Genomic DNA, 16,390 nt, shown 5'->3' with positions numbered 1-16,390 from the left:
AGCGCAAACTATCCGTCGACATTTAAATGAAGTGAAACGCTATGGCAGGAGACCCAGGAGGACCCCACTGCTGACACAGAGACATAAAAAAGCAAGACTAGTTTGCCAAAATGTACTTGACTAAGCCAAAATCCTTCTGGGAAAACGTCTTGTGGAGAGATGAGACCAAGATTGAGCTTTTTGGTAAAGCATCATTCTACTGTTTACCGAAAACGGAATGAGGCCTACAAAGAAAAGAACACCGTACCTACAGTGAAATATGGTGGAGGTTCAATGATATTTTGGGGTTGTTTTTGTGCCTTGAATGTGTGCATGGCATCATGAAATCTGAGGATTACCAAAGGATTTTGGGTCGCACTGTAAAGCCCAGTGTCAGAAAGCTGGGTTTGCGTCCGAGATCTTGGGTCTTCCAGCAGAACAATGACCCCAAACATACCTCAAAAAGCACCCAGAAATGGATTGGCAACAAAGCGCTGGAGAGTTCTAAAGTGGCCAGCAATGGGTCCAGATCTAAATCCCATCGAACACCTGTGGAGAGATCTTAAAATCGCTGTTGGGAAAAGGAGCCCTTCCAATAAGAGGGACCTGGAGCAGTTTGCAAAGGAAGAGTGGTCCAAAATTCCGGGTGAGAGGTGTAAGAAGCTTATTGATGGTTATAGGAAGCGAATGATTTCAGTTATTTTTTTCCAAAGGGTGTGCAACCAAATATTGAGTTAAGGGTGCCAAGAATTTTGACCAGCCCATTTTTGGAGATTTGTGTGACATTATGTCCAATTTGCTTTTTTTTCCTCTTTTTAATAAATAAACGTGTATAACAAAACGTGTTACTGCAATACTTTTCTGTGAGAAATACTTGATTTTCTGGGAAAAATTCTGGGGTGCCAACAATTTCGGCCATGACTGTATAAGAAAAAAGTTCAAAGGATTGCTGCACTTAAAATTTTATTTGTTCAATTATTTCAAAAACAGTTACATAGTAAAGTGTTGAAAGAGATTTCCGTTTCGGGCTCACATGCTTACACCCTTCCTCAGATCAGAACACATCTAACATCACAATCACATTCATGAGAATTTAAACATTTTTCAGATAATCACATATGGAATCAATTTTGTGGTTAATTACTCATTAGTATAATTTGTATTCCTTCATGGGTTGATTTTTTTTTCAAAGCCACTGATACAGAAATGGTTAATCAAGCAGACATTCATCTCACTATTCCATCTGAAACCATCATATTGTTAATCTGTCAAAGAAAATATATTGAATATCATGATCTAGATATCCAAAAATAATATTATTATGTATAACAAGAAAATAGAACGAGAATAAATAATTCTGAAAAAGAAAAATGTAATTAAAAAAAAAAGGGAGAAGGAATAAATATTCCTAATCAGTTATACAAACGAGTATAAATCTAAATCTGTGTTTAGTCCTTTCGGAGCAGAAATGTATCCAATAAACTAACTTCCGATCACCCCCTCTCCTATTTTTACTAATGCCTTCCAAAACCATATATTTTAACTGGGAAAATGAATGTCCCTTCTCTAAAAAGTATCTATCCAGGGGTAGTTTTATTAATTTGTCTCCAATTGAGTATTTACGCATGCTATGCGGTCTTCAACTTTTTGAGTTGTTTTTCCAATATAAAGCAACCCACATGGGCATTTTATGGCATACATCACATAAGATGATTGACAGGTGTAATGGCCTTTAATTGGAATATCAAAACCTTTTTGGGAGTGTGATATACTTTTCCCTTTAATCATTGAATTACACTAAATACATGACAAAACAGGGAAATTTACCCACGTTTCGTGGTCCCAAAAAACTGGATTTTTTACTTACCGTAAAATCCATTTCTCTGAGTTCATTGACAGACACAGCGCTCCATTATTCAGAACCATAGGGTTATATCGCCCCCTACAGGAGTAGGACACTAGGCAGAAAAAAAGACTTGGCTATGCCTAGGTGGTATACACCCCCCCTCTCAGCTATAGGCCTTCAGTTTAGTAACAAGCAGTGTCAGAAGCATCAAAACTCCTTAGAGGGGTGGGTGCTGTGTCTGTCAATGAACTCAGAGAAATGGATTTTACGGTAAGTCAAAAATCCCATTTTTCTCTTCCGTTCATTGACAGACACAGCGCTCCATTATTCAAAACCATAGAGAAGTCCCAAAGTAGTGCCAAACATGAGGGGTGGGACAACGAAAAATCCCTGTGGAAAACATTTACACTTTCCTCCTGTGAGACTCGTAACAATGTCATCCAGGGTACCCCCAAACAGACAGGTGCCTTGAAATGGTAACCCAGTCAGAGCATTTGTAGAAGCCCAGTCCGCAGACCAACACTTAAGCCCCAATACATGTCTAAGCACCACTGCAAAAACAGAGAGCTTAGAAACCAAGGGAACTGCGCCCAAGACATCGCATACATCGCAACTGAAGCCCCCAGACCAACTGGTCCGCCAACTCAGCGAAAGCAGAGGGAATCTGCTCCCCCTCCAGGTAAGTCAGCCGGATCCTTAAAAGCCGGAGACTCCTCTACCAGAATCATGGTCGCCTTGCGCAACCTAGAGACAGGGGGATCCACTACTGGTGGAACAGTCCACTCTTTAAGGAGGGACCCCACAAAGGGGTACCTCACAGCGAAGCGTCTTTGGAACCACCAAAGGACGCTTTGGACATTCCCAGTCTTTACGAACAAATATACCAAAATAGGAAGGGAAGGGAATGCTTTTGCTGTGCGAGACAGTTTATGGGTGCGAAGGGGACCAGCAACTCCGCCACAGCCAGAATCTTTAAATTTTCCCGTGCAGATGTAATAAAGGAGACAACCAGCACCTTCTTGTGCACCACTGCAGTTGTGGAGGAACAACCTCACTAACTGACAGGACAGGGAGTGTGGCCACCAACCCCGCAAGGTGGGCCACATCCACGACGGCAGAGCCAAACAAAGGATCAGTCGAGACTGATGAGGCAGGGGAGGGCGCCATTTGCTAGCTTATATGCCCAAGTGCTACCTGTGAAAACGCAGAGAACACAGGGGGGCTGCCAACTGAGACCCCGAACAAGGGCCACCATTGGACCCCTAACAGGGGGCACTGGCTGAGACCCCACACAAGAGGCGCCTACGGAAACCCCACACAGGGGGCACTGGCTACCCCGCACAGGGGGCGCCTACGGATGCCCCGCACAGGGGATACCACTGAGCCCTTCACAGTGGGGCACTGGCTGAGGCCCCTCACAGGGGGCATCCACTAAGGCCCCTCACAGGGGGCACCTACGGAGGGCCAACTTAAACAACCCCCCAAAAGGGGGTCACCCTCAGAGCCCCCACAGCGCTGTCCCTCTGGAAGAAGGCATCCAGCGTGGCCCTGCGGACTATTAGGCCGCAAAACCCGCAGCCCAAATTTTCAGCCGCCCGCCGCGAGTGCTCAGGTCCGCACCAGGCTAGAGCCAAGGAAGGAGGGTGGATGCTCGCAACGGAAAGCGCCAACCTCTGCCGCCCCGCATGTCACCCGGTCGGTAGGCTGCAAAAGCTGCAGCCTAAATTTTCGGCCGCGAGTGCTCGGTAGGCCGCAAAGCCACAGACTAAGTTATTGGAGGGCCGCCGCAGGGGGAGCGAATCTGCGGTTGCATGGTCACCCACCCAACCCTCAGGTGCCAAGGTGTACCCCCCCATAGTGACAACCCCGGAGAGGAGGGGGGGTGGACAGAGTGTCTGAAGCACCAATCCAGAGGCCTGGGCCTCACCTGGGGAAGGGGGGGTGTGGAGAACCCCAGAGGGACCGACCACCCCAGGGAGTACCCGTGCCCCACACCACTCCAGGGAAGGAGAGGAGGGGACCCCTTACCGCTCCAGCGAGTGCGCGGGTAACGCTCCTAGACGGATCCTCCTCGCCACCGAAGTGGGGGGCTGTCGGCCATGAGGAACGCTGCGACACAGGCCGAGATCCGGCAGTATGCGACCTCGCGAGGCGTTTAACTCGCAGGGCCAGCCCCCGTCCAGTGGGGCTATGTCGAGGCTGACCTAGCGCGTAGCTGCGGCCTGCACGCGTTAGCTGGCCAGACTGGGGATACCACTGGATCTTAGTGTCCAGCCCGTTGCCCAGTCCGGCAGTTGATTGTAGATCTCACAGGAACAAAATCCAAGAGAAAAAAAAGTAGCTTAAAAAGCAAAAACAAAAAATTGCCAGGACCAGATATCCTAGCAGGGAACTAGGTCCTTACTCCTGACTAGGCAGAAAAAAACTGAAGGCCTATAGCAGAGAGGGGCGTGTATATCACCTAGGACTGCCCATAGGCATACCCAAGTCTTTTTTCTGCTTAGTGTCCTACTCCTGTAGGGGGCGATATAACCCTATGGTTCTGAATTATGGAGCGGTGTCTGTCAATGAACGAAAGAGAAAGGTTGTTTTAGGAGTGGAAGGAAAGTGTTGATCTGATCTTACTAAATGATCTCTCAATGTCCTACCTTTTCTATAGGAGGGTAGTGGTGGATAAGAAAATTCATCTACAGTGGGATAACTTTCTCTCAATAAGCAACAAATGTTTTTTAATAATATTAAAAATAAGAAAATGGATGAAATTGTGTTACAAAAGGAATTCTTTTAGTATGTCTATTGCTGAGCCTACTATTATTTAGATTTAGACGTTCTCTTTTAATTGCTGCTTCTGGATAATTTCTACTAATTAGTTTAGTTTCCATTTCATTTAATCTCCCTTCTCGACATTGTGGATCACTGGCTATTCTTTGCACTCTCATTAATTGACTCCTGGGGATAGAGTTGAAGACTCCTTGAGGGTGAAAACTGTCATAGTGTAACTATTGGTTGCGATCTGTACTTTTAACATACAGATCGCTTTCAATTTTGGTCCGAATCACTTTCAACATGGTATCCAGGAAGGGAATATCCGCCCTGCTGTGTACCATATTGAACTTCAAACCGGGAATAAGGCAATTAGGTAATGATCAAATAATAAAAGGGTTCCAATGTCACCACCCCACACAGCAAATACGTCGTCTATATATCTGTACCATCCCCGGCAGTGTTTCAGAAAAGTGTATTATTATATATAAATGATGTTTCAATCATATTCATGAATGAGTTTGCATATTGGGGGTGCGACGTAGGAACCCATCACTGCTCCTTTGAGCTATAGATAATGGGTTTCTTTGAAGAGAAAATAATTCTCCTCAAAGACAATTTTCAGTGATTCCAAGAGAAATGCAATTTGTCGATCATTGTAATATATGTGATTGTACCAAGAGCCGTCGACATGCTTCCATACCCAATACATGGGGAATAATGGTATAGAGGCTGGATATGTCCCATGTAAAAATAGGAGAGGGGGTGATCAGGAGTTGGTTTATTGGATACATTTTCTTAATAATATTGCTCCGAAAGGACTAAAACACAGATTTAGATTTATACTTGTTTGTTAGGAATATTTATTTGCTCCCTTTTTTAATTACATTTTTCTTTTCAGAATTATTTATTCTCGTTCTATTTTTTTGTTATACATAATATTATTTTTGGATATCTAGATCAGGATAGTCATATACTTTCTTTGACAGATTAACAATATGATGGTTTCAGATGGAATAGTGAGATGAATGTCTGCTTGATTAACCATTTCTGTATCAGTGGCTTTGAAAAAAATCAACCCATGAAGGAATACAAATTATACTAATGAGTAATTAACCACAAAATTGATTCCATATGTGATTATTTGAAAAATTTTTAAATTCTCATGAATGTGATTGTGATGTTAGATGTGTTCTGATCTGAGGAAAGGCGTAAGCATGTGAGCCCAAAACGGAAATCTCATTGAATAATTTACTATGTAACGGTTTTTGAAATTATTGAACAAATACAATTTTAGGTGCAGCAATCCTTCAAACTTTTTTCTTATATGTACGATTGATGGGAAGACCAGATTTGCTTTGCACTATGTGTGTGTGTGTATATATATATATATATATATATATATATACATACATACATACACACACACACACACACACACACACACAGTATCTCACAAAAGTGAGTACACCCCTCAGTCACATTTTTGTAAATCTTTTATTCTATATTTTCATGTGACAACACTGAAGAAATGACACTTGTCTACAATGTAAAGTAGTGAGTGTACAGCTTGTATAACAGTGTAAATTTGCTGTCCCCTCAAAATAACTCAACGCACAGCCATTAATGTCTAAACCGCAGGCAACACAAGTGAGTACACCCCTAAGTGAAAATGTCCAAATTGGGCCCAAAGTGTCAATATTTTGTGTGGCCGCCATTATTTTCCAGCACTGCCTTAACCCTCTTGGGCATGGAGTTCACCAGAGCTTCACAGGTTACCACTGGAGTCCTCTTCCCCTCCTCCATGACGACATCACAGAGCTGGTGGATGTTAGAGACCTTGCCCTCCTCCACCTTCAGTTTGAGGATGCCCCACAGATGATCAATAGGGTTTAGGTCTGGAGACATGCTTGGCCAGTCCATCACCTTTACCCTCAGCTTCTTTAGCAAGGTAGTGGTGGTCTTGGAGGTGTGTTGGGGTAGTTATCATGTTGGAATACTGCCCTGCGGCCCAGTCTCTGAAGTGAGGGGATCATGCTCTGCTTCAGTATGTCACAGTACATGTTGGCATTCATGGTTCCCTCAATGAACTGTAGCTCCCCAGTGCCGGCAGCACTCATGCAGCCCCAGACCATGACACTCCCACCACCATGCTTGACTGTAGACAAGACACACTTGTCTTTGTACTCCTCACCTGGTTCCGCCACACACGCTTGTCACCATCTGAATAAAATAAGTTTATCTTGGTCTCATCAGACCACAGGACATGGTTCCAGTAATCCATGTCCTTAGTCTGCTTGTCCTCAGCAAACTGTTTGCAGGCTTTCTTGTACATCATCTTTAGAAGAGGCCTCCTTCTGGGACGACAGCCATGCAGACCAATTTGATGCAGTGTGCGGCGTATGGTCTGAGCACTGACAGTCTGACCCCCCCCACCCCTTCAACCTCTGCAGCAATGCTGGCAGCACTCATACGTCTATTTGCCAAAGACAACCTCTGGATATGACGCTGAGCACGTGACCTCAACTTCTTTGGTGGACCATGGCGAGGCCTTTTTCTGAGTGGAACCTGTCCTGTTAAACCGCTGTATGGTCTTGGCCACCGTGCTGCAGCTCAGTTTCAGGGTCTTGGCAATCTTCTTATAGCCTAGGCCATCTTTATGTAGAGCAACAAGTCTTTTTTTTTTTTTTTTTTTTTAGATCCTCAGAGTGTTCTTTGCCATGAGGTGCCATGTTGAACTTCCAGTGACCAGTGTGAGAGAGCGATAACACCAAATTTAACACACCCGCTCCCCATTCACACCTGAGACCACTAACGAGTCACATGACCCCGGGGAGGGAAAATGGCTAATTGGGCCCAATTTGGACATTTTCACTTAGGGGTGTACTCACTTTTGTTGCCAGCAGTTTAGACATTAATGGCTGTGTGTTGAGTTATTTTGAGGGGACAGCAAATTTACACTGTTATACAAGCTGTACACTCACTACTTTACATTGTAGCAAAGTGTCATTTCTTCAGTGTTGTCACATAAAAAGATAGAAGAAAATATTGAGAAAAATGTGAGGGGTGTACTCACTTGTGTGAGATACTGTATATGTGTATTATATTCATTCTTAGTGCATGTATGTTTATTTATTTTGTATATAGCGGTGTTCTATCTGCAGCTTGCTCTGCTCTGGGAAGGTGACATTGGGAGGTTCTGTCTTGTTCCTGCGCTCTGCGGAGAGGTCACTATTCCCTTGTAGGAAGTTAGGCCTCACCTTCGCTCCAGCTTGGCCCAGGAACTCATCTAAGCAGTGACTACTAAAGGCCCCCGGCTTGTGAGCTCTGCAGTCAGTTATTCACGGCCACGTCTTGCGACTTTCTGGTACTATGCTCACGTGGAACGGACTCCTCCGAGTCCTGCAGTCAAAAAAGTCATCGGCCGCCTAAAGGGATTGGTAGAGTTATTTTGGAGGGGGGCCGCCTGTCTGAGCTTACTGTGCAAAACATAAAATCCATTACTTTCCCTAGTAAAAGCACCTCACACAGTACACAAAAGCACTGGTTACGCACCCAGTTAACCCTTTGATCGCCCCAATGTTCAACCCCTTCCCAGCCAGTGTCATTAGTACAGTGGCAGTGCATATTTTTTAGCACTGATCACTGTATTAGTGTCACTGGTCCCCACACAGTGTCAATTAGTGTGCGATTGTCCACCGCAATATCGCAGTCCTGCTATAAGTTGCTGATCACCACCATTACTAGTATACATTTTTTTTTTTTTTTTTAAATACATAAAAATATATACTATAGTTTGTTTTACCCGAGAATTATAGCTTCTATAATCAATATACGCTTATTGGGATTTTATTTTTACCAAAAACATACATATTGGCCTAAATTAATGAAGAAATGTGATTTTTTTTTTTTTTTATTGGAAATGTTTTAGAGCAGAAAGTAAAAAAAAAAAAAAAAAAAATTTTCTTCAAAATTGTTCAATCTTGGTTTCTAGCACAAAAAAAAAAAAAATAACCGCAGAGGTGATCAAATACCACCAAAAGAAAGCTCTATTTGTGGGGGAAAAAAAAAAAAAAAACACAACTGGGTACAACGTCACACGACCGTGCAATTGTCAGTTAAAATATCGCAGTATCGCATAGCAAAAAAATGGCCTGGTTATGAAGGGGGGGTAAATCTTCTGGAGCTGAAGTTGTTAAAGGATAAATTCACCTTTGGGAACATGTTTGCATGTCTTTGCGGTTGTCGGCCTTTAGTTCTCAATGAGCTACGATGGCGTTGTGGGAAGTCATTGATTCTTCCTGTCGGATTGGATCTGCTCACCCGTACTGGATGTACACAGATACACTGGCAGATCTGCAGGAGACCTGCATGGCACCAGCAATCTTCTGATCACTGGTGCAATGCTTTACAGGCTCCAAAAGAAAAAATAAAAATAAATAAAATGCACATTTTTTTTTACCTGCAAAAAAAATGTGCATTTATTTTTTTTTTTTCTAAAAGGTGAACTTATCCTTTAAGTTTTGACAATAAAACCTGGAAGTGGATTGGTTACCATGCACAGCTGCACCAGATTTTACACTCTCCATTTTTAGTAAATCAACCTCTAAGCATAATTGGCAAAGGGGTTATAGACCCCCAAATTTTTGTCCACAGTGTCCATTTCTCATGCAATATAATGAGGTTTGCTTAATACCTTCAAGATGTGCCCCCCCCCCCCCCCCCCAATGGATGATCAAGGGGGAAAAAAAAAAAGCCTTAAAAATGAAACCTAATGCAGCCACTTCATCTAAGGACTGCAAAGCTGAAATGGATTAGATTTTTGTTTTTGGGGTTTAGATACAATTTAATTCTGTGAACACAAACCTGTATTTATCAAGAGGGTCTCAGTCCACAGGGAACCCCCCCGAGCATTACATATAAAACATAGGAGAAAAGCACGATTTGCAATAAATCACTCAAAGGCCGGATATTCTTTACAGCAATGTTATGTAAAAAATAACTGCTCCACTTTGACACCATCAGAACAAAAGATATGTTATTGCTTAAAAATAACATTCCACTTTACAATAAAACTGTATGAAAACACTCTGTCCTTCACAAAGCTACCAAGTCCCAGATTTCATGAGTAGAGGGCCCCCTTCTCCAGGAAATGATTTGTGGGGGGAGGGCGGAAGGAGAAGGACTGGGGTACAAGAACGTCCTCACAGGCCAAACCGTGCCGGGGTGCGGCGAGGGGTCCCCGGCTCCATCTGCTCTTTCCTCCCCGGTGTGTAGATCTTCACAGACCTGCAGAGACAAGAAAACACAATTGAGATTTTTTTTTTTTTTGAAAAAACCACCAAGTGGTGCTGAGAAACTAGGGAGGTCTGAGGCCCCGGTCTCCAGTATATGGATGTGCTGCACGCCCCCCCCAAGTGCTGCCACCAAACTCTATAGGAACGGACTGCACTCTCAGCCATGACACCATTCACTGGGGCTGGGATATTCAATTACAATTCACAGAGGTCCGATCAGACCTTTGCTGGGAGAAAATGTTACTGAATCACATTTGTGTGATGACTCGGGTCCTTCACATTAAAACCCCCCTCATTTTAGATCACGCTCCCCTTGTTAGATTAATAGCCTCAGTCCCCCATCACATCACAGCTTTCCCTTCACAGCGGTATCCCCCCCCAACAGTACTGTCTTCTGCCCCCCTTCACCTCACCAACCTCTTTCCCCCACAGTAGTGTCCTCTGCCCCCCCTGACATAAACCTTTCCCCCACAGTAGTGCCCTCTGCCCCCCTTCACATCACCAACCTCTTTCCCCCACAGTAGTGTCTTCTGCCCCCCCTTCACATCACCAACCACTTTCCCCCCACAGTAGTGTCCGCTGCCCCCCCTTCACATCACCAACCTCTTTCCCCCCACAGTAGTTCCCTCTACCCCCTTCACATCACCAACCTCTTTCCCCCACAGTAGTTCCCTCTACCCCCTTCACATCACTAACCACTTTCCCCCCACAGTAGTGTCCTCTGCCCCCCTTCACATCACCAACCTCTTTCCCCCACAGTAGTGTCTTCTGCCCCCCTTTACATCACCAACCACTTTCCCCCCACAGTAGTGTCCTCTGCCCCCCTTTACATCACCAACCACTTTCCCCCCACAGTAGTGTCTTCTGCCCCCCTTTACATCACCAACCTCTTTCCCCCACAGTAGTACCCTCTGCCCCCCTTCACATCACCAACCTCTTTCCCCCACAGTAGTGCCCTCTGCCCCCCTTCACATCACCAACCTCTTTCCCCCACAGTAGTGCCCTCTGCTGCCCCCCCCCCCCCTCCCCCTTCACATCACCAACCTGTTTCCCCCACAGTAGTGTCCTCTGCCCCCCTTCACATTACCAACCCCTTTAACTAGGGTCAGGCAATACTTTCAGGGATTCTGTCGTTCTCTACAGCAGGGGTCTCCAAACTTTCCAAAGAAAAGGCTAATATACGGTTCTTCAAGGTTTGGGGGGGGGGGGGGGCAGACTGTTGGAGCAGAAAATGCCCTGGTGTTAGTGCCAGTAAACGATCCCCCATCATTTTTATTAATTGGAGGAATAGTGCCCCATAATTGGTGTTAATTGGAGGAATAGTGCCCCAAGGACCAGATGAAGCCAGGCAAATGGTTGCATCCCACCCTTGGGCTGCAGTTTGGAGACCACTGATAGGCAAGTTGCACCCTCTGAAACACTGTTGGTCCCTAGATGTGGACAGGCAGTACTCGCTGGGATGCTGCCATTCTTTAGAGTATAGACAGTCTAGATTACCAATGCCCTCCTCCTCTCCTAAATTTTGTAAAGTGCCCCTGTACTGCAGAAGTAAGCACGCGGGTGTTCAGGAAGGAGGACAGGAAAGGCACACACTGTAGTTTGGTGAGGTCCTGTACTCTACTCTATGTGCCTCCATACCAGTTATAACTTACAACAGCAGCACTAGAAGACAAGCCTGTGAATCCCTTCGGGAACCGCCATATACGCCACAGTAGCTCTCGCTGACATTGCTTTTTATGTACAGAAAGTTGCAGCCCTATTCATATATAATGAGGACTTACCTGGAACTACTGAGTGTGCTTTTCTTGTCCTGCTCCTCTCTCCTCGTTCGAAGTTGTTCTTCTGCCATTATCATTTCTTCCTCCATGGCCGACACCTCTTCCTTGGCCCTACGTTTGTTCTCCTGAATACCACAAGAAGAAGGAGAATTATTATACTCACTGTTAAAATTGTGTTCTTAGAACCCAGTATGGTCAGTGCAGATACCTGGGAGTATTCCCAGAAGGTCAGCAATGGTGGCCTCCATATTTCTATAGGAGGTACTTTCTTCTGGGAGAACATCCAAGCAAGGCAAGAAGATCAAGCCTCATCTCATCCCAGTTCTGTCCCCCCAAACAAAAAGGGGAAGAGATAATGGGCACTAACACAGGGTCATTCCAAGAATACTGCTCACTCACCTGTCTGGACTTCCCAGCATGCTTTATACTGTAGAACATGGGACCGAGCTCCGCTAGCCACTCTCCATCCACCGATGTGACGCATTGCATGTATTCCTAGGAGGACAGAAGCAACACAATGACCACCAAAATCTCATGGAAACACATCAGGCTGATCAATTGTATTAGACTATTCTAGTCACTAATCAATTCCGAATACAGTTTACAGCAATCTGAATGGCTGAATACAATGGTTGGCTGGTTGGTTGAAATCTATTTTTTTTAAACACTTTGATAAATAAGGTCCAACTCTCATTACCTGTGCAGATCTTATAGCCTCCCAGCACACGGAGATAACCCTGAACTCTCACTGCCTATGCAGAGAAGAATAACCAACGTTGGACGACACTGAGTTAAAATTGATATCTCACTGCCCATGACTGGATCTAGGGGGGTGGGCTGTGCCCCACCAGATTTTAGTTGCAGCATCCCCCAGGTGAGGGTGCAGCCACTGATCCATGAATCAGTCTTAGACACCAGGTGCAAAGGGGGCCCCTCTGATGGGGGACACCAGATGCAAAGGGGGGGCCCCCCAGATACAAAGGGGGCACTCTATATGGGGATAAGTGATAATACGTAAGGGGGGCACGCTGGGGACACCTGATGTAACGAAGCACTCCGATTGTGACCCTAATGGGAACCTGATGTAAGGAGGGACTCATGATGTAAAGGGTGATTTTAATAGGGACATATGATACCAGAGGGCCCAGGTTCTATTTAATCACCACTCAATACATACTAGTGTTTCCCAGATCATGACTATGTGACAGACTGTCAGTGACTTTCACACAGTTGCTTGACATTATGCCCCCTGACTTTTTTTACTGCACCCAAAAATCAGACTGGGTAGATTCAGCCCTGCCACTGCAAAGGTCGGTATAGTGCACCTCCTAGAATACTGAGCGAAAACTGAACTTTCACTGCCTTTGCAGAGGGGAATAGCAGACTAGAATACGGCAATCACTGAGCAGAAAATGATATCACTTGTGATGTTTTTCAGTTATCTTGCAAACCTGGCCTGTTAGTGGGTCCTGAGGACAGGTGTTGAGAACCACTGCTCTGGAGAAAGGGCTTATACTGTACCGGCCTGCTGTGTCCTCCCAATGAACATATGGAGAAAATGCAACTGAATATCACCATGGTAATAAAAGATTACCAATTCAGTTTCTTTACATCAGACATTCTAATACAGAGGAAGAAAACTGACCAATATAATTCTGCCATTCAGTGGTCTCTAGATAGAATCAGAATCATATCCAATAAAAATGTACAATTACAGGCCACATCCCTGTTCACTCCACACATACTGCGGACAGGGAACTCACCTTGGTCGTCATCACCAGCTCATGGTAAACAATATAGTCCGGTGTGTATCCCATACCAAACAGGGAGCTGGTTGGGTGCAGGTGACAGGGCATCCCCGTCCGTACATTCACATATTCACCGATTCCCTGCAGGAACAGAAAATAGAAGTCAAGTCACCTGGATCCACATTCATCTCACCAATATATCACACCTCCATCAGACACCTCCTCTTACCTTTAGCCTGGCAGCCTGATGGAAATAAGCTGCACAGATACATTTCCGGACCACATCCCAGTCTGATCCACAGGACGAGAGAGACATGCGTTGAGACACCATGATGTCCTTTAGTTGAGCCCGAACTTCTCGTACCTGGTTTCACAAATGACAATCTATTCATTCAGTGACAAAATTATGAAGAACCATTCACATCAGGCCGTGTAGCAGAGGATCTCATAATCCAAAGCCAGAAAGACGCATGCTCTGGGCTTGGAAAATCAGAAGCCGGATGACAAAAATCAGAACATATTGAGAGGAACCAGAAACATTCAGAGAAAAGCACACAAGCACAGTATATTGTAGTGGATGACGATTCTTGGCTCAGTCCATCTAGGTGCCAAACTAGGACTGTTTTCTTACTTGCTGTAGAGGGGGCTAGAGATTCCAGTGCTGTAAGAAAATATGCCCCCTGCCATAAATGACTGATGACCTGTACTCACCTTCCTCATGGCCTTAGCATGGATAAAATGCTGGTTGCACCACCCGCTAGAGTAGTTATTGTTCTTCCATTGGAGGAATACATTCAGATAGGTCAAGTGGTCACTCTCGGGGACAGCAAATTTCTCTCTAACTTGATCGCTTTCTTCCTCACGTCCCTGAAAAAAAGGACACATATAAATGTAAGTTCTACATCTGGCCAAGTACAATAAAAAGCTCCTGTATGACAAGGACACCAAATGAGGGGGGTGAAGGAGCCAGGAGCCCAGGCAGGAGACCCAGAAGGAGGATGATGGGGGCTACTCTGTGCAAATCCATTGCTTAGAGAAGGGAAGTATAACATGTTTGTTATTTTAAAAAAAGTTATGGGTTTACAATGTACTTTAAAACCTATCATGCATCACATAATACCTTAGGTCGGTAAAATATGGCTGGCACAGACAACATGGACACCACAATAAGGATTTCAGCACTGCAGCGCATATCACACGATACTATCAACATCTTGGATAGAGCTGGATCCAGTGGGAACTCGACCATCAGACGTCCAGTGGAAGTGAGCGAGCCTAGGAGTAAAACACAAACAAAGATGAATACTCAGAAATTAGGGGTTGCTCGTAGGTTGAAGAGTGTGTGGAGAGTCCCATTACCAGTGTTATCCAGTGCCCCCAGAATCCACAGCTGGTACATGGAATTGAGCATGTTGTCCTCTGGCGGTGGGTCCATAAAGTGGAAGAGGAGAAGATCCTGTACTCCCAGGGACTTCAGCAGCAGGACCACATTGGACAGGTTGGTTCGCTGGATTTCGGGCACTGTAGTGCACAGCAACTCATTCTTGTAGGCGCTCTGTGTGTACAGCCTGCCAGAGAGGGAGAGAGTGGCGATTCAGTAGCTGGATCCAAAAGGTCTGGGCTGTCTCTGTAAAGGGGCACCAAGATTGGCAACCTCCAGAATCTATGGAGCAACCCAAAATGGGACAACTCATAACAAAGCAACTTCTGCCTTTTGGATAAGGAGTGGATGTTTCCAGGGGCCTGAGGTCACAAAGCCTCATAGTTACTACCTGACCTCTCACACTATCAAAATAAATGTTTTTATATTTCAGACTTCCGGTGACCTCTGATCTCCAGGTACCCTCAAAAGAAGCAATTTTTCTATTTCTATAATTACAAGCACCTTTAAAGCTCATTTCCAAGAATTTAGCTACTTTGTAAAATCTGTAGGCATACTGTGAATTAAGTCCAATGAGGTGTCTGCAACCGCAGACTTATTTCTATAATTCACATCTGACCGGTTTATTGTGCTCCAGGAAGAACTTCCAGAGCTTCGACGCTGCTCACTGTGGTCTTCTTTTCTTCAACAGCAGAGTCGCTGGAACTGCAAGACCCGCCGCTCCCCTCCTCCTGCCCATTCACAGACGCCTTTGTGATATGTAAACTCATTCACAAAATACAAAGGCTTCTGTGAATGGGCAGCAAAGGGGAAGGGTAGCCATAGCTGATGTGTGCTTCTCTCCTCTCACACCCTGGCGTGTTTCCTCTGGAAGTGCAACAAACCTGTCACAAATAAGTAATAGAGAAAGTCCCAGAGGTGACGTGCACCTAACTGGGACCTAACTCATAGTGTGGCTGCACGTTTTGCAAAGTTGCTGAATTCCTGGAATTCAACTTTAAAAGAAAACTTGATTACATTTTAAAGATGTTAAACATTCTTCTGGACTCTATCAGACACATCTAGGTATCTGGATGATGCTTCTGGTTCACCTCCTTCAACTGTCTAAGCCAGTGAAGCTGCCCATTAGCAGCCACTAGGGGAGGTGCAGGAGTGGACAGACTAGAGAACAGTTCTGCATAACATAGCGTGTCTTGGGATTTAAGGCACCTGGGGCCCTCTGGAAATAAGCAGAATGCTGGCAATTGAAAGTGCCCACTATATAGTCCTGGGGGAAGTTCGACAGGTTTAGGCACAAGGGAGGCCACGTTTAAGGGATTGTAAAAGTCTCTTTTTCACCTTCACGCATTCTATGCATGAAGATGAAAAATCTTCTTTGCTGCAGTGCCCCCCCCCCCTTTTCTTACCTGAGCCCATTCGTTCCACCAGCCGCTGGCTCTCATCTCATTGGACAGATTGATAGCAGCAGGAAACATTGGCTACCGCTGCTGTCAATCAAATCCAGTGACACGGTGTCGGGGTCCCACTGTGTGTCAATAGACGCAGCATTAGGGCCCGGGAACGTGACCACATGGTGCTTTCTGTGGGGGCACCCGATG

The 16,390-nt window shown here is 45.1% G+C and overlaps 1 protein-coding gene across 2 annotated transcripts in view; it reads right to left on the bottom strand.

Annotated features, from left to right (window-relative positions):
- Positions 1-9,560: 9,560 nt before the first annotated feature.
- DHX38 (DEAH-box helicase 38) overlaps positions 9,561-16,390 on the bottom strand; it is a 56,553-nt gene continuing 49,723 nt past the window's right edge. For both annotated transcript variants that reach the window (XM_073605861.1, XM_073605862.1), the window contains 8 exons: positions 14,771-14,979; positions 14,532-14,686; positions 14,123-14,278; positions 13,641-13,775; positions 13,427-13,552; positions 12,063-12,158; positions 11,667-11,788; positions 9,561-9,877 (listed from right to left, as the gene is read on the bottom strand). In XM_073605861.1, the coding sequence (XP_073461962.1) occupies positions 9,793-9,877; positions 11,667-11,788; positions 12,063-12,158; positions 13,427-13,552; positions 13,641-13,775; positions 14,123-14,278; positions 14,532-14,686; positions 14,771-14,979 (1,084 nt within the window). In that variant the 3' untranslated portion in view covers positions 9,561-9,792. The remainder of the gene's footprint in view (positions 9,878-11,666; positions 11,789-12,062; positions 12,159-13,426; positions 13,553-13,640; positions 13,776-14,122; positions 14,279-14,531; positions 14,687-14,770; positions 14,980-16,390) is intronic.

Source organism: Aquarana catesbeiana, linkage group LG11 (assembly GCF_042186555.1).
Source record: "Aquarana catesbeiana isolate 2022-GZ linkage group LG11, ASM4218655v1, whole genome shotgun sequence".
Classification (NCBI taxonomy): Eukaryota; Metazoa; Chordata; class Amphibia; order Anura; family Ranidae; genus Aquarana; species Aquarana catesbeiana.
The sequence above is the reverse complement of the archived record's forward strand: the minus strand, read 5'-3'. Positions and strand labels throughout refer to the sequence as shown.